Raw genomic sequence first — 20,644 nt, 5'->3', positions numbered from 1 at the left:
TCAAGTTTTAGCCATCCACCTTTCACCTTGAGATTGAGCAAAAATCTTACTTAGTGATTCCAAGCTATAAAAATATGTTGAGCTTGATCAAACACTACTCGGCTCTACAGGAGTAAAATATTAATAATTTTTTAAAAATTTAAGGCTTGCATTTATATTTTTAAAATTTTATTTTTTATTTTTAAAAATATATAATAATTAATAAATATATAAATTATAAAGATTATAATATAATTTTTGAACCGGACTTAAACTTGTATAAATATAACTCAGCTCAATTCTCGATTCATTTTGGGCTTTGTTTTTTGGATGAGGCCCAAAATGAAAGCCAGCCTAAAAATTTTACAAACCCGATTAACTTTCTAATGTAATGCTGCCATCATGACTTTACAGTTTAGTCCTACTTGTGATTGGATTCCTTAGGGGTTTAAATAGGAATTACAAGTTTTAATCAAACTATTTAAATTTGAGTGAATAATTAAACTTATTCTTATAAAACAAATTGAGTTTAATTTGATTTAAATATTTAAATTTGAATTAACTTAAATCAAAACCAAAATTAAATTATTTTTTAGTTTCAAGTTTGACTCAAATTAGGAGTTCGACTTGATTCAATTTAAACTAAATGATGGCTCTATTCATTTCGAGCTTATCTCACAAAACAATACTATGTTACCTATTATTAAGTAAAACAATATCATTTAAAAAATGAGCCACAAACTCGAGCGATTAATTGGAATTATAAATTCAAGTTACAAATTCATATCACATTTCAAACTTCAATCTTAAAAACAATCAAACTCGAGCTATCCTTAAAGTTGACTTGATATACTCAAATCAAGCTTCAATTGTCCAAATTTATATTCAAGTCAAACTGAAACTGAATACATCTGAAACTAAAGAGTGTCCAATCTCAGATTGGTTCATATCTACTCTACTATTTGCTTTTAATTAAAATTCATGTATCAAACGACATATCAGCTTCAAATTTAGCTTGTAAACAAATGAAATCAAGTAATAGCGTGTTATATGTGCACATTTTTTAATACATAATTAGATACATAAATGATATATTATTATATGATTCAACATTACTTTATTCTTAATTTAAATTCTCAATCGCATAAAGACACATCATCAATGTATTTAGTTATGTATTTAAAATTATATACACTAGTTTTTTTTAATAAAAAAAACTCGAACCCTAAATCGGTCAAATTAGATATAATAAAACTATATAAACAAAAATTTTGATACAAAATAATATCGTTTCGATCAATATGTATTAAAACGACATCGTTTTAATAACGAAAAATAAGTCGAGTCAAGTTTGAGCTTGACTTTTACAAGCTCGAACTTAAGTGAGTTCAAACTTAATTCGATTTATATCAAACTTTAATTTATATATTATTATATAATTAAATAATTTTAAATTAACACTAAAATAATATATATAAATATATATTTATTTATATATTATTGTCCGTAGTTTATACGTACTATTCTGGCAAATCAAATTACCAATCCATCAAAGACCGCGAGTAGCGTACACGACTACCTCTAGAGCGTGAACTGAAACCGAAAAAATTAAATTCCCACGAAAAATTATTTTAAGTTTTTTTTTTTTTTTGGATAAAGAAAGAAAGCCCTCCTCTTTCTCAAGTGAAAAGTCAGTGTTTTCTGGCTCGCACACGACGACGCAACAATCACCTGGACGCAGACAAAGAGAGAAGCCTTTTGGAGGCTTTCTCTCCTCGAAAGAATAGCAAAAGGCACTGTGAAAATTCGCTTTTCAGTTACTTCAATTTCAATACAAATATTTTTTTTCTTCTTCTTATTCTTCTCTGATCAGTCACCAACAAGTTTTCCATCTTTCAGCAGGTAATAATAATAGTAATCCAAACCTCTCTTTCTTTTCTTTTCTCGGCTTCAACAGCTCCATATCTTTATTGATCACTGGCTTCCACCTGTCATGACTTTTATTGATTTGAAGTTGTTGCTTCATGTATTATCTTAGTTGATGTTGTTTTGTTTTCGCTTAGCTTATGATTTTGGTAGGGTTTAATTTTGAATTATATTATATCATTTGATGTTTTGATGTTATTTTTTTAAGCTTTTGAGTTATTGATTCTTTTACTGATTGTATCACACTATACTATAGTAAGATTGTGATCCTGATGGATATATATGTGTGTGTGTTCTTCGAGGAGTTGATGAGAAAAGCGTGCTTTGATAGTTGTTTATGCTATGAGTTTTCGATTGAAATAATGTTAAAAATTCTCTCTATGTTTATCGTATCTTTTGGTGTCTGTTCGAGTAAAGGAGTCTAGTGGTGGGTTCGTGCCCAGCCAGTTCAGGCTTGAATCCATGTAACTTGAGCTGAAATTCCAGTTTGGAAGCTCAGCTCAGTTCTGCTGCTCAGCTCGAGTTCAAGGATTTGCTGGCAACTCTTCTTATTCTTCTTCTCGAACAACTTGTTGTCTTCTCTGGCGTTCTGGATTCAAGCTAGCTCAAACTCAAACTCAAGCTTGCTGTTCTGGATTTAAGCTGAGCTTGAGTGGTCCTTGTTGGGGCTCAGCTCTGCTCGAAGTAACTTTGTGAGAAAAATTGTGAATTTGTTTTTTGTAAAATTTTGTGTTCTCGTTGAGAAAATACATTAAACCAATAAGTGGTGAATTAGAAAGGGGTTTGGCTGAAGTTTGCGTTATGTTTTTCTGGAGGATCCAAATGAATATTTATGACTGCATAATTGAATTTGTTGTGTTGCTATGAGAATTTTGTTACCATAATTGTTGTTTCAATAAATAATGTGATTATGTTTTTTGAATTGAGCGAGTTTCAGCTTTGATTTTCCTTTGATATTAATTCTGCTAGTTATTTATGTGGAGATTTTTAATGGAAATTCTGTTAACTGTATCTTTCTATACAATGAATCTTTTATGCTTGGTAATATTGTCACCTTACTGATGCTTTTTTTTTTTTTTTAAATTCTTATTATAATTGACAAATCGGTTGCGGTGTTACTTGCTCTTATGGGTTTTTCTTTCTAAATGCGCACTCATGCAGGACAGCCTTTCATGCAAAATCAGAATCCCAACATTTATCATTCATTTTATAAAATATTGGACTATAGAAATTCAGAGATTTGAGTCCTATATTACTTGAAAAGTTAGATTTCAGCTTATTGCTTAAAGAATATTTCTGTTTCCTGTTCTGCAAATTATAAGTAGCATCTCCTTTTCTTGCTATTCATATCTCTTTATCTTTCTCCTTCAGTCTCCATTTCTTCTCTCTTCTCCCTACTGATACTAAATCATTATTTGGCTTTAAAAAGTATCAATTTTGGGGTTTCACAAACCTAATTTTGGTTGTATTATTCACTGAAAACAGGAATTCATGCATCAGGGCATATACATTTAGATGGGCAGAGATAAGTAAAAGGAAATGGGAGGTTGCTGCTGTTGTTCTTCAAAAGGAGCTGAGAGAAATAGTTCTCCAGCATACTATTATGTCAGTGTTATCTTTTCCTCAGCATTAGAAGTCTTTCTTCTCTATTTCATTGTTAATTGGTATTGAGCAGAACTTCTTTAGTGATTGTATGGATATAAACCTTCTGAAAAATTCTGTTTTGATGAGAACAATTGGACATCACTATGCTCTTGGGCAATTTTTGTACTTTTCTGCTTCAATATTAGTTATTTGGAATAATGTGGAAATAATAGTTTGTGTTATAATGTATTTTAATTTATTTTAACAGTTGTGAGGTACTTAGATATACTACATGTCTGACTTATGACTCATTTGCAAGAGCCATCTGCAGAAGATTGCTGTAGTATCTTTCATAAAATTCAATCACTGTTCTTTCTTGTATTATGAGCAAAATTAATGCTTCTTTAGTAACTGAATTGACTAAAGTTTCAGCTGCATGAAGTGCATGACGCTTTTGTTTGTGTTGGGTGTAGTGCCTGAATATCTATTTACTCTACCTCATTAATTAGTTTTGTGCTTTTCAGTCATTATTGCATCTAAGTTTGAAGATTTGTATCAATTCTGAAAAATGTAAATTTGATGGCAATTTGGTGAATATTAAATGCTGAGTTGACTTTTCATTTTGTTGCTTCAATAATGGCTGTTTCTAATCCTTTTGTTCTTAATTTCAATTAGGTAGTGAGAGTCTGTTGCAGTTAATAGTCTGATGGAAGGGCGTGAAATTTATTGTGCATTCTATTCATTGCATTCTATTTGTTTATTTTCCCCTTTGTTGGAACTTCACTTTGCAGTATCCAAGAGCATCAGAAGAGCATGTGCCCTTCTCATCTCACCATGGTGCCACCTCTGCAATCCCTACAGGACTCCTGGTTGATACAAATCTGGATACATCCGTCCCTGATGCTTATAGGCCACCACCTGCCCCAATTCCTTTTGATGTGAGTTTAAGGCATCATCAAACTCCACCGGTGACTCAAGAAATTTGCAGCAATAAGAGTGATGCACCTGTGCAAACAACTACTGATTCTGTTCAAGATACAGGTGATGGTGATACAGGAGAACCTGTAAAGTGTGAAGATCTAAAGGAATCAGAAGACAAAACTCATGAGTCAGCGAAGGAGCTGGAAGTTGAGCTTTCAAAATCAGTTGAACCTGCTGTTTCAGTGATAGAGGAGGAGGATGTGTGTCCCACCTGTCTAGAAGGTGGTGTCCTTTTTGTAACACTTTCACCCCCCTTGCAACTCATAGTGTCCCGTTGTGTTAATTGAGTTTAAGTTCTAGTGGTTTCTCTTTAGTAGAAAAAATTGTGAATAGACTTGTTTTCTTCTCCTTGCAGGGTATGATACAGAGAATCCGAGAATTATTACAAAATGCGAGCATCATTTCCACCTTGCTTGCATCTTAGAATGGATGGAAAGAAGTGACACCTGTCCTGTGTGTGATAAGGTTTGTTTGAAATCTTAATCTCTCTGTTTGGATAACATTTAGTGTTTATTAACATGAACATTAATGAGATTCATTTTTATGCTAATCATGATGCAGGAAATGATATTTGACCTTCCGAATGAGTAGTAACTGCCCAATAACTCTTGTGGGGTTGAAGTTCTAAGTTATTTGAAATTGGGATCAAGAGTTCAAGGTTACAGCTATATGAAAATTATCTTCTCTCTTCCTCTCCCTCTCCCTCTCCCTCTCCCTCTGTTTTTCTTTCACTTTGTTCTATCTTCTGCAGTTTGTTCTCTCTATTGCCTTTAAGAAGCACAGTGTGTCCTTGTGGTCTGTTTTCCAGTGACCTTGGAAGTTCTGTAAAAAGTCATAGCTCATTTAAGATGGACACTGTGACACCATTTCTGAGGTTCATTTTCCGTTGCTTATTCATTAATCCTTGGGGCCTATATCAACATATAATCAGCAATTTAAGACTACAGTTTGCATGGAGAAAATGAAACAAGTTACCAGTCTGTTCAAGCCTGGTTAGTCAGTTACACAAGATAGTTGGTAGACCCTTTTCTTTTACTTCCCAAAATTATGCTTTTCTCAGTCCTATATTTTCATATCATGTCAGCAATTGATTTTTGCTTCCTTGAATTGGTTTTATGAATGAAATGCAATTACAGTTGTTCAATGTTGACGTTTGGTGAATCGGTGATGAAGGATCTGGTAATGTAAAGGAAGAGTATGGTAGGAGTTTTGTGTAAAGTATTGAGGGACAAATGAAAGGGATTTTTGTGTTTTACATGGTTCTTGTACATAATAGTGCCATTTTCACATTAAAGTTTGATACAGTTTGTCCTTTTACAGAACTGCAAAATCCATTCTCTTTTCAAGGTATAAGTTCTTTCCCATTTGATTGTTGTCTTGCTGCTTCTTCAACAAAAGTCTAGACATTTCTCCATTATTTTGCATGTGAGAGCTTATTCTTTAGTGAAATGAATTGCATATGTTGATTAATGAATGCAACTGCCAAAAATTTGCTCTGATAGAAATCATCTTGTTGCAGTTTTGCATCTTAGCTGAATATAGTTTGCTATCCTATAAATTTATCTATTGTTCATTGTCAATGGGTACAAGGTAAACATATAGTCTTTCCATTTTGAAATTCTTAGTCATTTTTGCTCTCTCCTGAAGTTTTTGTTTTTTGGATGAAGATCAAATTGTAAAAGATGTAGAATTTTTCCTCCATAGTGTAGATGCTAAGTCAGTTGCTCTCCCATAAGATTGCTGACAAGAAAATTTGAAAGTAGGTTAACTTGTCTTTCCTGCACACACAAGTTTATTGTGGTTGTGGCATTGATTGTCATGACAGAAAATGAGATCAAAGGTGCCCAAAAACGCCAGTATCATGAGCTGTTGGAGAAACAAAAAAGGTAACATTTCAAACTGCAAAAGATTCTTATATTGGCCCTACAATATTTCATGGATACATTTCCCCCCATGTATGTTTAAAATCTTATCCCTGATCAGAAATATAAAAGCCTGAAAAGCTAACACTGCAGATTTTACTTTTCTTTTAAATCCCTCTAGCAGTTGAGAGATGCCATTTAAGTTTTATCGATTATTCAGAGTAGTTTTCTTGTATAGAGAATCTAACTCTAACATAATATTCTAAACAATCAGAGAATATTTATATAGCAAAAGCTTGTAAAACTTTGGCCTTCTCCTATTTGCCTCATTAGCTAGCTCGCTTGAATCTATCATTCGGCATGAATTAGTTAGACTTGAGGTTGAGCTCTAGTTTAATTTGTTTGACCTTTCAATATGATTGTTCACTTTATTGATAATTCCATTTATACTGTTAGTAACCTTAAATGATACTATATGACATAAGTGAACTCGAGTTTGATTTGATTCAATATGAATCTATCTTTAGTTGGTATCGAAAGCATAGATTTTACTTGTGCATGTGAAGTTGGAGTTGTCAATAGAAGCAAACTACTCAAAACCCTCGATGACCCCCACCCCCTTCTGGTACGGAAGCAAAGGTTAACAGACAAGACAAATTTTTTTTCCTTTCATTTTAGTCCATTCATAACCAATCAAAACCCTGATCGTTGAAGATTTATTTATTTTTTTAAATTTTTTATCACTAATAAGAATTAAATTACTTACACCCATTTGAAGCTATAACAGAACTTTATCAACTAATTCAATTAGAATTATTCATTTTGTAATTAAAGAAAGAAAAGATTGTGGATAGGAAAGAAATAGGGTTGGATTAGATTTGAGTTAAGTCTATATAAGGGCAAAATTGAGATGATTCAAATTTTAAAAAGTTAATTTGAGATTGATGAGTTAAAATTTGAAATTAGTTTGAAAATAATATAATTTTATATTTGATTCAAATTGACTAGAATTCAATTGTATAAATCGATTCAAACTCTATTTGTTTAATAAAACGAACATAATCCTTAGGTTCAAGTTCTATTTATTCAATCTAAATTCAAATTTAAACTGGAACCGTTCGTATCAATTCAACCCTAGAAATGAGTGGGTATTGGAAGCGAATTTTATCATAAAAAATTGAACGAGTGAACAGTTTAGGTGATGGCAAGGTAGGCATGTAAGAGATAAAGAATGTGAGATGAGTAACCTACATCAAGCTATGTGGAATCTTGCTGCTACTACCAAAGTATTAATTTTTTTGCACTTATGACTACCCCAACGTTGGGGATATCACTTAAACCCCCCACTATTTTTTGGGATGTTCTAATTTTGATTATTTGCATTGTTTAATGATGCAAGATTTTTTTCAAAAATAATCACTTGTTATAAATCAAATAATTTAGGTGCATGTCACCCTCACAAGAAGAGCTATTAATTTTCTATACAATCTCTTAACTTGACTCAATACAACATGTGAAAAATAAAGTTCAAATCACATATCGGTGTACTAATTTTAATTCAAAATATGTTTGGATGAACTTATTTATGAATTATATTATATTCGGTTTAATCCTTTATGAATCAAACACAACTTACATATAAGTATTGTGTTGTTTTGTGCCAAAACAAGTCAAGTTGGGTGTATTTAAATCATGCATGGGTGAAAAACATGTCACTTTCAAGTTATACAAATTGTATTTTGATATGACATGACTCATTTTTTAATGGAATCATATCATGTCCACCCCACCCATTCGTAATTCAGATGGGTTATGAGTTAGGTGCTTTTGAAATAATTCTAATTTAAATAGAGTAAGTTGGGCTCTAGAATTCGAAGTCAAAAGATGCCTGATTATTCATGGTTAAAGTCCTCGTCATATTCAAAACATCAACATCTCATTTTTCTCATGCACCTTTTCTTTTTTAAATGTAGGTTAGACACATACAAACTTGTAAGATTGTATTTGAGTTAAGAGAGTTCGGATTCAAATTCATATTCAGTTTGATTAAATCAAATTTAAATTCAAGGGTTCATCGATGATTTATCTCATCAATTCGAATAAATTCAAGCTTAAATTTACTATTTTGAATTCAAATCTAATTCAAACCAAATTATATTTAAACTCAATTTGAGTATTCTTGAATCTACCATACTAACGTCAATACATAAAGGTTTTTTTTTTTAATCATTCAATTACCAAAATTTTCACACAAATAATTACAAAGAAACCCATATGTCTAAATTCAATATTTAGAAGATGCCACCTGCGAAAGCAGAATTAACAAGAAATCTACTGCCACTTTATTTACAGTAGCCGGCTTGTGGGCATATATATATATGGATCAAATGTCCCTGGTTTCACTCTTTGATGTCTGAAGTCTGAACCCACTTTGCTGCTTCTCTCTGTTTCTGGAGAAAATACTGTTCTAATCTTTTTGTCACCGAATTTCACCGAAATAAAACCCAAAAATGTCTTCACCAAGCAAACGCCGAGAAATGGATTTGATGAAACTGTAATTCTTTTTATTGATTTTATTTGTGGGTTTTTGTTTAATTTATTTTTTATTTGATTATTTTTTTGTATTATTAATTTTGTTTGATGTGAACTAGGATGATGAGTGACTATAAGGTGGAGATGATCAATGATGACATGCAAGAGTTCTATGTGGAATTCAATGGACCAAAAGAGAGTAAAACGATCAATTCACTTTTATGTTTCTATGCCTTTATATGATCTATGAGTTCTATTCAACCTTTTTTTAATGTTTCTTTTCTGGGTTTCTATAATTTTTTTGATTGATTGTTTCCATAACTATGTAGACCATGTGTAGATGCTCAAAGTTGTTGATTTAATTGCAAATAGAACCGGGTTTTTTACCCGTTAATTTTGATTGCTTTTTTCAGAGTAATCTGGTGTTGTTTTTTGATTGATCGCTTTTTATATATGGTGCCTTTCTTTATATTTATGTTTATTTTCCATATGTGTTATCATTCCAGCTGCAACTTTTTTGTTCATTGATTTTTTAGTGATTTAGAGTTTATTGATAAATGAATTTGGGTAGTTTTGGTTATCAACAAATTTTTTTTGTTTTTAAGAAGTTTTACGTGGAATGTGACAGGTCCTTATCAGGGAGGTGTGTGGAAGATAAGGGTGGAGCTGCCAGATGCCTATCCTTATAAATCTCCATCAATTGGCTTTGTCAACAAGATATATCATCCAAATGTCGATGAAATGTGAGTTGTGTTATAGTTTCAGTACGTTTACTTGCTTGAATGATGTTGTACTTTTAATGGTTTGAGTACGGAATGCACAATTTTGATAAGTTAGTTGAGGCCTTTAATGCTTTTTCGTTGTTTTTGAGTTTCAGGTCTGGTTCAGTTTGCTTAGATGTTATAAATCAAACTTGGAGCCCCATGTTTGGTAAACGTTCAACATTGTCATCTTTCATTCATACAATTTAATGCTAAATATTGCAGAGCTTTGAAATCAATTTCTTTTAACTTTATTTTTCATCTCTTGCTTTGCTTGTAGTGCTATTCCTATCTGAAGTTGGTGACTGAACTTTCTTATCTTCAAATTCCTTTGCAGATCTGGTTAATGTATTTGAAGTTTTTCTTCCTCAACTTCTCTTGTATCCCAATGCTTCAGATCCATTGAATGGAGAAGCTGCTGCTCTAATGATGCGTGATCGTGCTACTTATGATCAAAGAGTGAAAGGTATTGACTTAAAAATTACTTATGTCTCTAGCCGTGCATTCCCATTTCCAGATGACATGTTGGATTATCAAATCCACAAATCATTTTCTCAGTTTTTAATTGACAGATCCTTCACTAAACTTTATATGCTCTGATTAAGAGCGTGGTCATTTTCTATTTGGTTTTAGCTTGTGGGGAGTTGTGAATTCAATCTCTAGTAGATATGAAATAAAGCCACAGAAATGTACATTGTCTCCTGACCAGGACTCAAGGGTTATGTGGATATTCATATTGCAGGGACTTGTGACTTCCAAGGACTTGAAGAATGAAACTGTTTACCTTTTTTCTGATCTTTTGTTATTGGAAACAAGGTTTGGGTGCATTTAATAATCTTTTTAAGCAAAACAAGAACCAGCTCTTCAATTCTCTTAACTTGGTTAGCTTTAAATGAGAATTTTAAATGCTCAAAAGGTGTGCTGTTCTAGTTATATTCATACAAAATGGGAAGGATTGGTGAAGGTTGATACATTCAGCAAGTACATTGACTAGGGGCATGGTTGTGTTAAGACAAGGAAAGGATGGATTAGTTGTCATTAATATCAGACATTGGAAATTAATAGGTTGTTGAAGATCAGTTATGTTTGTCGGTTTACAAGAAATTTCATTGACTCCTTAGGAAACTGTGTAGTGTTCTGGTTTAACCGTAAGAAATTGGTTACATATAGCCTGGGAAATGTTGGTGGATTTATCACTGTTGTCCTGTTAGGATGTCTTAACAGTATCAACTCCGTTCAATGTAGCTGTGTGGTAGACCAAAGATACGCAAGACTATAAATTTCCAGCATGTTATTCTGCCATCTTACCAGTAGAAGTAGTTTGTGAATCTCTTAGGCAATACATGAATGCCTAAGCAATAAGCATGGTGTCCATTTTCTCAGACAGTCCTTTGTTTCTCCCGGCTGCAAATTTTTTATTTTAGGGTTCAGAGCATGTAAAGAAGTTTATAAGGTTTTCCCTGACAGGCTATGGTGTCTTTTTGCATTTTACAGTTAGAAGAGGTAGATGTTGAAGTCTTTGTGTTAGAGCCCCTCTACCATCAAAGGCCGCGGATGGTCAAGGATCTCAAGGTTTACAAGACTCATAATAATTAACTCTCGTAATTCAACCTAAACTAACCTATTTTCCCTTTTTCCCTATTAGCTTAACTATTCCTCTGCTTGTAAACCTTGAGCTCCTTGAGTTTCTGCAGCCTTCAATGGTAAGTTGCCACAATCAGGGGCCTAACAATTTGTGACCAGAAATTTTAAATTCCAAATCTCATTCATATAATCGTCAATTTTGACCCCTATGCAACAATGATGTTTATATAGATTGTAGTAATGTGTTTAAATTCTGAGTTCTGACCCCTATTGATAATGTGTTTTGATTTTGTAGAGTACTGTGAGAAATATGCCAAGCCAGAAGATGCTGGGCTGGCCATGGAGGAAAAATCAAGTGATGAGGAGGTGAGTGAAGATGAATATGCATCAAGTGATGAAGCAATAGCTGGACAACCTGATCCTTAGGTGGCAAAGTGCACCCATTAATTTTCTGTTGTACATTGTATTCAGCTCCTGGAAAATGGAACCTGACAATATTGATTGCAGGCTTATGGAAAAACTCCAGCCCCTTCTGTCTTTGTTTTCCATGGATGTTGTGTAAATTAATCAAACTGTTGTTTTAATGTTTCAAATATTCATATACTCTTGGGACATAAAAAGTTTTGTTCTTCTTCTTCATTACGCACTTTACGTGGGGTGAGCAGTTCCAGGTACCCAACCCTAAAAAGCGGGAATTGGTCGGTTCCTATATTTAGGAACCAGGACTTGTATGGATAGGTTATTATCTCGAAATTTCCTGGTCAGTTTCAGCTTCGGGTACCCGGAACTATTCTCTCCCTCTTCATGTTCCTTACACTATTCACATGCATTCATACTGTGCGGAGAATGTTAATATCTACAATTTCACACCTTATCTCCACAGTTTTCACCTGTTTTTAGCATTTAGAGTAATTTTGTTCACTCATTTCTAGAAGTCTAAAATTGAAGTTTTCCCTTTATGTAGCTTGAAAATTCTATTCTTATTAAAATCTTTGTTCATATTTTATTGTATCTATTTTGGGCATTTTCTTTTTATCTGTAGAAGATTTGTTAAGTGAACACCCAGATGCTATTATAGAACTAATATTATTTCTTTTCTGTGAATGTGTAACTAATCTCCATGTTTTTGGAATAGTATCAATACCACTCGAAGTTATGGAAAAACTAGGGTTGAGATCTCAAAGGTTTTAATAAAATCGGTGAAGTATTAGAATTTTCAAGGTAAAGATTTGGGTTTGAGTCTCTGTTATGTTTGTAAAACCTTTACTTACCTAAAATAATAGTTATGAATTCGATCATTGTGTCGTGGGTCTATCCATTTAACAAATATATTCGAGGTCTTTGATTATTAAAAAAAAAAAATCTAGGGTTGGATTCACCGAGTCTAAACTAGACTCAATTTTTAATCGATTATAATCTAAAAGAGTTGGTTTGAATATGAAATCGATAAATTAAGGTTTAAATTTGATATTAAAACAATTTAATTTTGGATTTGTTATGAAAATACTCTACTAATTAGTTTCACTTTACTCAACCCTAAATTCCAAATTAAATTTTCAATAGAAGGTAATTTTATTTATCAATATAAATTTTATCGGTACTAAAATCTATATCATTTCATATGAATTAAAAAATAAAATAAAAATTTATTCCATATATGTTGTAGTTTCAATATTTTATTGCGTCATTGAGCATCAAATAAGAATATTTTATTTTATAAAAATAAAGTTAAATACATCAAAACAAAACTAATAATTATTTAATATATAATGTACTCACCAGACCACCGAGCCCTTATAGCTCAGTGGTAGAGCGTCAGTCTTGTAAACTGAAGGTCCGTAGTTCGATCCTGCGTGAGGGCATTAATTCTTTTTGAGTTTTAACCGTAGGATCTCGCTCACGTCTTTAGAATTAGTGAGTTTTAACCGTATGATCTCGCTTGTATCTTTGGAAAATGAGGGATCATTTCATCTAAGTTTTTTATTTTATTCCCTTCGACGATATTATTTATCTTATTATTGAAATTATGATTTTACGTAACCTAATCTATATTTGGGCTTGACTTTATTAAATCTATTTTTAGGTTCATCCTATTTGGTATCTTATAATAACATAAAATCTCTTCTATAGTTCATTCAAGATTTTAAAATTGAATAAAGATTCAAACTTAAATTTTTTTCTTAAAAATTATAATATTTTATCAATTTTATTAACTCGAACAGCTTATTCAAGACTCAACTTGAGATAACTTATGTTTGAAATTGATTTGTTAAACTTTAACCCTAATAATTTGTAAATAATTCAAATTAAAATTTAACAAACGTAATAAAAATTTAAATTCGAACCATTTTCATAAAAATTTTAGTACTACACTAATTTTCTAATACGTTTTCTAGAATAATAATAATGTGACAAAAATGAATTTAAAAAATTTTAACACTGCATAAATATTTATGATGTATGCCATGATTTTGACAGTTCAATGAAAAGAGAAGAGAAGGAATATGGTAAATTTTGAAGGAGATCTCATTCAGAGAGAAAAAGAGAAGAAAAGAATTGCTCTGAATTGAATTGTTTACATCAGTTTTATTTGTAAACTCTGTATAATTCTAACGTAAATTCTGCTTTGAAAAGAAAAATCTATGGTGAAGTAGTATGAATTTGAACATTTGCAAGAAGCCTGGTGAGTTTGCTTTGCGTTTCAAGAGCAGCTACTGTGTCTGGATGATCCTCACCACTAATGGAAGTTCTAATAAAAACTGCCTTCCTGATTAGATCTTCTCCAATGTCAAACTGTCCTCCTCTTACCATTAGTTTGGCCCTGGTTTCAAGCACTGCTGCTCTTGACAGTGCCAACTCTTGCCATAGAGATGGATTCAACTGTGCATTTGTCTGGACTGGCCTCCAGCAAAGTGATTTGTCGATCAACTTCTCGACTGGGGTGACGAATACATGATCCGTTGCCTCCAATGCATTTGTGCATAGACGCAAGAGTTCCAAAGCGGCGGTGCAACAAGATGATGTGATGAATGTTCTGATAGCAAGAGGCAAAACCAGTTCTTTTACAAAGTATAACAACTGCGGCACCTTGAGCTCAACAGCTTTTTGTTCTGTACCGAAGCCAAATGCCAGGAAACACGCTGCCCATATATGTGGCGAATGATGGATTATAGAACCACGACTGATGACAGATTGAACCACTGCATGAGCAGCTCCTGTAACTACTCTTTTGCGAGCGTAAAGCTTGACAAGCTCATTGAAATGGATGTAACCTTGTCTGGTACTACTCCTTGCAATATTGAATCTCAACAACATTGAAGATGCTTCGGCTTCTGATCTCTTGGTATATGAGGAAGTAAGTCCACAACTAAAGGAACATAATATTTGTCTCCATATTTGGCGTCTCTTGTACTTCTCAGGTACTTTGCGAGCAGCAAGGGCTAATAGGGATACAGGAATTGCAGTTGGAGCAAACCATCCACTTACCAAGACCATTCTGGTAGCCAGGCTCCTTGGCCCATCAGAATGATCAAATATTGAGAAACACACCTCAAAGAGTTGCAGTAGAAAAGTATTTCTCCTCAAGGAATGAGATTCTCTACCACTCCATGATAAGTCCCTCAAGGGCATTCTGTTGATGGTATCCAAGAGCCTGCTTGGATTAATGGGTAGCTCAGACAAAATTGCACCCACAATGGCTAAGCCCATGGTTAGCCTTCCAACTTTCTCCTCAATTACCCTGAGGGCATCAACTTCTGCTATGGGGTAATCCTTCACACCTCCCTGCATTAAAGTCATTGCCTCAACCCCAGACAAGTCGGAGAGTTTTAAAGGTTCCAAATTCATCACACGAGAAAGGCGCGTGGAGATTACAATGTGGGTCTCTCCACCAAAACGTGGAAGCAGATCCATTACAAGTTTGTGATCCCACCAATCCTTTTCACTCTCTAAGTTATCGATGATTACCAAATACGGTATGTTTCTCATGAGTTCTTTGTGAACTCTAGAAATAGCAGCCTCTTCCTGGTCTCCAAAGCTTTTTATCCTGGTTTTCTCAGAACATTTTTCAACCCCAACATCAACTTCTAGAAATGACCACAGATTCAGATAATTCTGTCTGATATACCTGCTTTCGCCTCCTATCCACAGAACCATCTTGTATCTTTGGTGAAATCTGTAGGCAAATTCCAGAAGAAGCTCAGTCTTGCCGATCCCAGAGTCTCCTGTCACACAAGCAATACCCTTTCCATACACAATCTTTGATGATCGTTTTCTCCTTGCATACCGTCCACCACTTTTAACCCTTAGTTTTTCAGGAACGTTAGTGCTTTGCATCTCAATCTCCTTTTCTGACTGCTTCCATACCACTGGTTCTTTACCTTTCCTGCTGCCACTCTTCCTTTGTTGTTCACTGCATTTTTCCTCCGGTGAACTGTTCTTACTCCACCCAATCATAGAATTCTTTCTCCTGGGTCGTGCCTTAAGTTCAAAATAATCTCTCTCCGTATCTCCACTAACATCACCAAAAAGTATAAATTCTAACTCAGATAATTCTCTCTTCCTACCAATGAAATTCTCATTTCGGGGGAAAGGAAACTCCTCTTTATCCACCTTTTCTTTCCATTTAGTCAACTGCTCAACAAGGCTTCTCCTCCCTAATTTTGTAGCCAATACTGTGAGAGCCCTCAATATGCAATCTCTCCAATTACCTTCCCGAGCTTCCAATTTCCATTCGTCAACCCGCGAGAGGCCATTAACAGCTTCCCTCCATTCCTTCTCCAATCCTCCATAAAGAACCCATAGCTCACCTCCATGTTTTTCCCACAGTTCTCCCCTCTTCTCAACTATGTCCCTGACAAGGCAATCACCTGGACTTAAATCAAAGAATATTGGAACCAAATTCTTCTTGCTGGAAAAGAAACGAAGCTCTTCAATGCTATATGGGTTCTTAAAAGACTTTCTTGTGAGGATTACAACACCAAAAGAAGAAACATCCATTGCTCTCTCAACAATTCCGTGTTTACGAGTATTTCTACGTCCTGCTCTATCAGATACAAAGCAGCTAATCCCTTGAATCTCCAATTCTGCATGAAGCCAATTAGCAAACCTCAGCAAGGAGGGCTTGCGACCATGCACACTTATGAAGACATCACAAGTTCTCAATCTGTTACAGTTATGTGACATTGAAACTGGACTATAGGACATTCCATAGCTTCTCCCATGCTTTCTATATTTTTCTCTTACTGCAGAATTACCATAATCATGGGCAATTCCATAACTAGAAATGTTGCTGTTAGAGATGCCTGCTGTGGAAGATACACGATCAAAGTTCTGGAAATCATTTAAAGCACATGCAGCAGGGGCTTCTGAAATATCTGAAAAGTTGTATCTAATATTTACTAGAGATTCTGGGTCTGGAATTCCCAAACTGGAACTAAGAGGATCAGCACTTAAGTGTATGCTACCACATTGAGCATCAGAACGTGTTGATTCAGATAGTTGACATGTTGGCGATCTAGGAGAGAAAAAGGGAGATTGAATTGCCGAAAAGAACACTGAAGATGATGATGACACGTTCCTTGAAGTTATGATGGGTAGTGACCCAAACCTGGAGCTATCTTCTCCTAGGTCCATACTTACAAAATTTTCCGCCTTCGAAAGATATTAAACCCCATGCAACCCTTCTAGAAGGCAAGAAGCCATACTGAAATGGACAATAAAGCTTTAGCAAACGCAATACATCCCTAAAATGGAACAGAAACATCATAAAAATACTAGTAACAAGAAATTCTTTATCCATCATTATCATTTCAACTGTCAATCAATCAGCCTGACCATCCTAGCAAAGAATTCCACAATGAATGAAGGAGGAAGTCATCATTCATAAATTAATCCAAAAAATGACAAAACAAATAAATAACTGTAAGCTACAGGGAGCAAAGCTGAACAGGACCATAATGAACTTGTACGCATAACATATAGAACAGATTCTTATACACTCTTTTTTTAACGATGAACTCTAATGAGGGCTTGAATCGATCACACCAAGCATTCCAGTCCGATGACCAGCCGTACAACCATTGAACGGGTAAAGATATGTCTCCAACGATTTTCAAACTAATGTCCTCTTGCTTGGGTACCCCATATTTCCATTCAAGCTAAACCTTGGGGGCAATACATTCTTAAACTTGGAGTACAGAAAAAGGTAAAAATTTTGAGAAAGGAAAGAACAGAAAACAAAAGAAATAGATCTTCTGGGAGCAACAAAGATTCGGAAAACAAGAAAAAAAGTTTCACAAACACTAGTACTTCCGAACTTGATGGTTGATACCTAAAATGGTGATAAAAATAAAATCATAAAGTCAATTTTTTTGGAATCCATGATGTTACCAGATTCAGATAAAACACGTACATATAAATGGTAAAAAAAAATTATCAACGAGACTCGTTGCCAAACTTTAAACAGAAACTCAATAACTATCATCAGCGAAGCTTGAGGAAAAAGCAATATAGATCTAAACAAGCTATTTGAAATGAGAAAGCCATTCATGAATATAACAGGGAAAAAAAAAACCAACACAAATTTTCAACGGTAATTCAGATCTGAGAACTTACACGGCTTGAAAGCTTGAAAGTGGTATCATAGATTCAACCTTTGCATTCAAAAAAATCGACCCAGTTGCTTTAATCCAATGATAGACTCGAAGATTTTTAAATTGCGACTCGGCCAAATCTTTTGAGTCGGTGCCCTTTACAACCAGTGCAGCGAACTTGACGAAACTGCAGAACAATAATTGATTTCTATAAATAATTACCCAAAAAAACCTGTAAAAGAGCGAAAAAGAGTAACCACATTTGCTCTCTTATAACTCATGAGTGTCCAATCGAGATTGATGAAAAAGTTGAAAAAGAGATAAGACTAAATGTAGACTTTGAAGTTGACACAGTTTAATCATTAGACGAAGATAGAGGTTTGATAGAGACTTGAGTTTCGAAAAAGAACTCGACCACAAAACTTGAAGATTTTTATGGAAAATGGAAAATTTTCAGCGCCGTAAAATAGCTTACCTTTTCAGTTGAAAACAGAAACAAAAATCTCAAGCCTCAAAACCCACAACACCAGACAAGCAAGACGCGCATCAGAGTGAAGAAGACTGTAGCTTTCCTTAGTATAAAACAAGAACAGCCCGTTCTTTCTTAGATGTTGTGTAAAATTTTGTATGTCATAGAGAGAGAGAGAGAGAGAGAGAGAGAGAGAGAGAGAGGGGTTGAATTTGATGCGTTGGAGAAAAAAAAATGATGGGACCCAAAAGGACGGATCTGACGAGGTATGGGTTAGCAGGCTTCTCTGTAAATCAGTTCCCCTTTTGCAACTCTTTGAAAATACTTTCGGATTCACGTATTGGAACTGAAGGGTGGATTGTCAAATTGTCCTTCCCTGTGGCTGCGGCTGCTTCATTTAAACTTGTCTGAATCTAAGTAAGTACCTATATGGGTTTCTGGTTTCACCATTTCTAGGAAGATTTCTCTTAGCATATGCAATGCAAGTACATTATGTATGTGATGTAGCTACTTCAAGAATCATCAATGTTTTGGATTGGGACAGGCATTGACCTGTATTGATTAATCCAATCCACTGTTAATGATAGATTTTATTTGATTGGATTCATGTACAACAAATCGATCCAATTCGATTTGTTTAATTGTCAAAAGATAATTATTGGATGATAATTAGATTGATACTTAAATATTGAATGAATGTTAAAATTGAAAACAAAAGACTTGGCATGCAATTTCCAATTTACAGTTTCATAAAATGTTAATTTTGATATGCTTTAAATGTTTTCAACACATTATGTAAATATTAAAATAATATTCATTCAAATAGAATTATCACTCGTATAAATTTATTCTTCAATCGAACTAATTTTATGATATATTATGTCTTTTTTTTCAATTGTTGGAATTCGAAAATACACTTACAATGACATTAGAGTTGATCAAATTGACAATTTACTCAGGAACTTAATTATATACCATTTAAGCTAATCAGGAGGTTTTGTAAGTCTAGATTTTACTATAATACACTTACGCTACCATTACATATATATATATATATATATATATATATATATATATATATATATATATTGATGATGAGGAGGGTCACCAAATCATTGGTGTAAAGTAACAAGTAAGAAACCAGGCTTCTTTGAAGTTGACTTGAATGATGTGATGGATTTTCACCTTTCAAAGCCAGTCCGAAACACTCTTTTGGTGCTACTTGTTGGCACACGCTTCCATGTGATGCCCACAACCTCCAATTGTTTTAAGGTTTTCATCTATTCACGTTTCTCTAAGGCCAAAGGACTATTTCCCATTCAAAGTATGCGGTTTTCTCGTATTTCCTTTTATTAATTTTAAAAATTTTATTTATTCATTATAGACTATTAAATTTAATAAAACACTAACTCCTAAAAAATTTATCTTATTTTTTCCCTAAAATTTCAAAAACTAATAATTTTCTCTCAACCTAAGTTTTAAAAAATAACATTTTCCTCTTTAGCATTTTTAATTTTTCAGAATTATTTTTTCAACGTCATTTCTTCCTCTCTGAAGACCTCCAGGCGACTCATCTTCATCTCCGACACGACCTCTTTCTGGCGATTATCCTGGACACTATCATCGACAAAGACGAGTCATCTTCATCTCTGACGAAGATAAGTCGTCTTCGTGACGAAGATGAATCGTCTTCGTCTAAAGACAAAGATGAGGTCTTCATCGATGACAAAGACTCTTTGTCGATGAGGACTCTTCGTTGTCGACGAAGACGCGTCTTCGTTGACGACAGTGCCCAGACAATCGTCAGAAGAAGGTCACGTCGGAGAGGAAGAAGCATCGCCTAGGGGTCGCCGGAGAGGAAGAAACGGCGTCGAAAAACTAACTCAGAAAAATTGAAAACCCTAGGGGGGAAAATGCTATTTTTTAAAACTTGAGTTGGAAAAAATTGTTAGTTTTTAGGGTTTAGGGGGAAAATAAAATCACATTTAAGTTTATTTTTAATAATACAGATAAAATAATGATTTTACCCTTGAAACTGTTAATTTTAACTAGCCATGGATGGGCAAATAGAATTTTTAAAGTTAACAAAGAGAAACTTGAAAAAACAACATATCTTGGGTGGGAAATAGTCCTTTGGCCTTTCTCTAACTTTGCATCTCTTTTTTAATACCTTTTCATTAAGGGAAATGAAATAATTCACTGTATAAGAAAATAGAACAACTAGTTAAGATGTGAAATTTTGAATGTAAAATTAGGAGATTCGGATTTGATTTTATACTTTTATAGATGAATGAGTGTTAGTACCCAAATCTAAATTGGTGCTTTGACTTTGACAGTGGATTATTACGCTAATTTTCTAAGATTTACTAACAT

The 20,644-nt window shown here is 33.8% G+C and overlaps 3 protein-coding genes and 1 non-coding gene across 6 annotated transcripts; 3 read left to right on the top strand and 1 right to left on the bottom strand.

Annotated features, from left to right (window-relative positions):
- The first annotated feature begins 1,642 nt into the window (after positions 1-1,642).
- Positions 1,643-5,833, top strand: LOC123204434 (probable E3 ubiquitin-protein ligase RHB1A). Of its 3 annotated transcripts, XR_006499550.1 has the most exons (6): positions 1,644-1,881; positions 3,391-3,510; positions 4,281-4,692; positions 4,826-4,935; positions 5,032-5,462; positions 5,607-5,833. XR_006499550.1 is itself a non-coding variant. In XM_044621086.1 (5 exons), exons 2-5 carry the CDS (start codon positions 3,445-3,447, stop codon positions 5,059-5,061), a joined length of 618 nt encoding a protein of 205 aa, XP_044477021.1. In that variant the 5' UTR covers positions 1,643-1,772; positions 3,391-3,444; the 3' UTR covers positions 5,062-5,833. The 3 variants fall into 3 exon arrangements, 2 of the variants coding, with proteins under 2 accessions (XP_044477021.1, XP_044477020.1); XM_044621086.1 differs by having other exon boundaries at positions 1,643-1,772; positions 5,032-5,833; XM_044621085.1 differs by having other exon boundaries at positions 5,032-5,833.
- A 2,795-nt stretch (positions 5,834-8,628) lies between these two features.
- Positions 8,629-11,848, top strand: LOC123204436 (ubiquitin-conjugating enzyme E2 4-like). Its single transcript, XM_044621087.1, has 6 exons — positions 8,629-8,886; positions 8,984-9,063; positions 9,493-9,607; positions 9,742-9,794; positions 9,963-10,091; positions 11,505-11,848. The coding sequence occupies exons 1-6, from the start codon at positions 8,843-8,845 to the stop codon at positions 11,633-11,635; spliced, it is 552 nt and encodes a 183-aa protein (XP_044477022.1). The 5' UTR covers positions 8,629-8,842; the 3' UTR covers positions 11,636-11,848.
- Positions 11,849-12,999: 1,151 nt separating this feature from the next.
- On the top strand, positions 13,000-13,071 carry TRNAT-UGU. The gene has a single exon. It is a non-coding gene; the product is annotated as a tRNA-Thr (tRNA).
- A 666-nt stretch (positions 13,072-13,737) lies between these two features.
- Positions 13,738-16,904, bottom strand: LOC123204401. The gene has a single exon (XM_044621027.1). It carries the CDS (start codon positions 16,841-16,843, stop codon positions 13,850-13,852), a length of 2,994 nt encoding a protein of 997 aa, XP_044476962.1. The 5' UTR covers positions 16,844-16,904; the 3' UTR covers positions 13,738-13,849.
- Between the last annotated feature and the right edge of the window lie 3,740 nt (positions 16,905-20,644).

This window comes from Mangifera indica, chromosome 20 (assembly GCF_011075055.1).
Source record: "Mangifera indica cultivar Alphonso chromosome 20, CATAS_Mindica_2.1, whole genome shotgun sequence".
In the NCBI taxonomy this organism is placed as follows: domain Eukaryota; kingdom Viridiplantae; phylum Streptophyta; class Magnoliopsida; order Sapindales; family Anacardiaceae; genus Mangifera; species Mangifera indica.
Note: the sequence above shows the minus strand (reverse complement) of the source record. Positions and strands in the feature narration are given on the sequence as shown.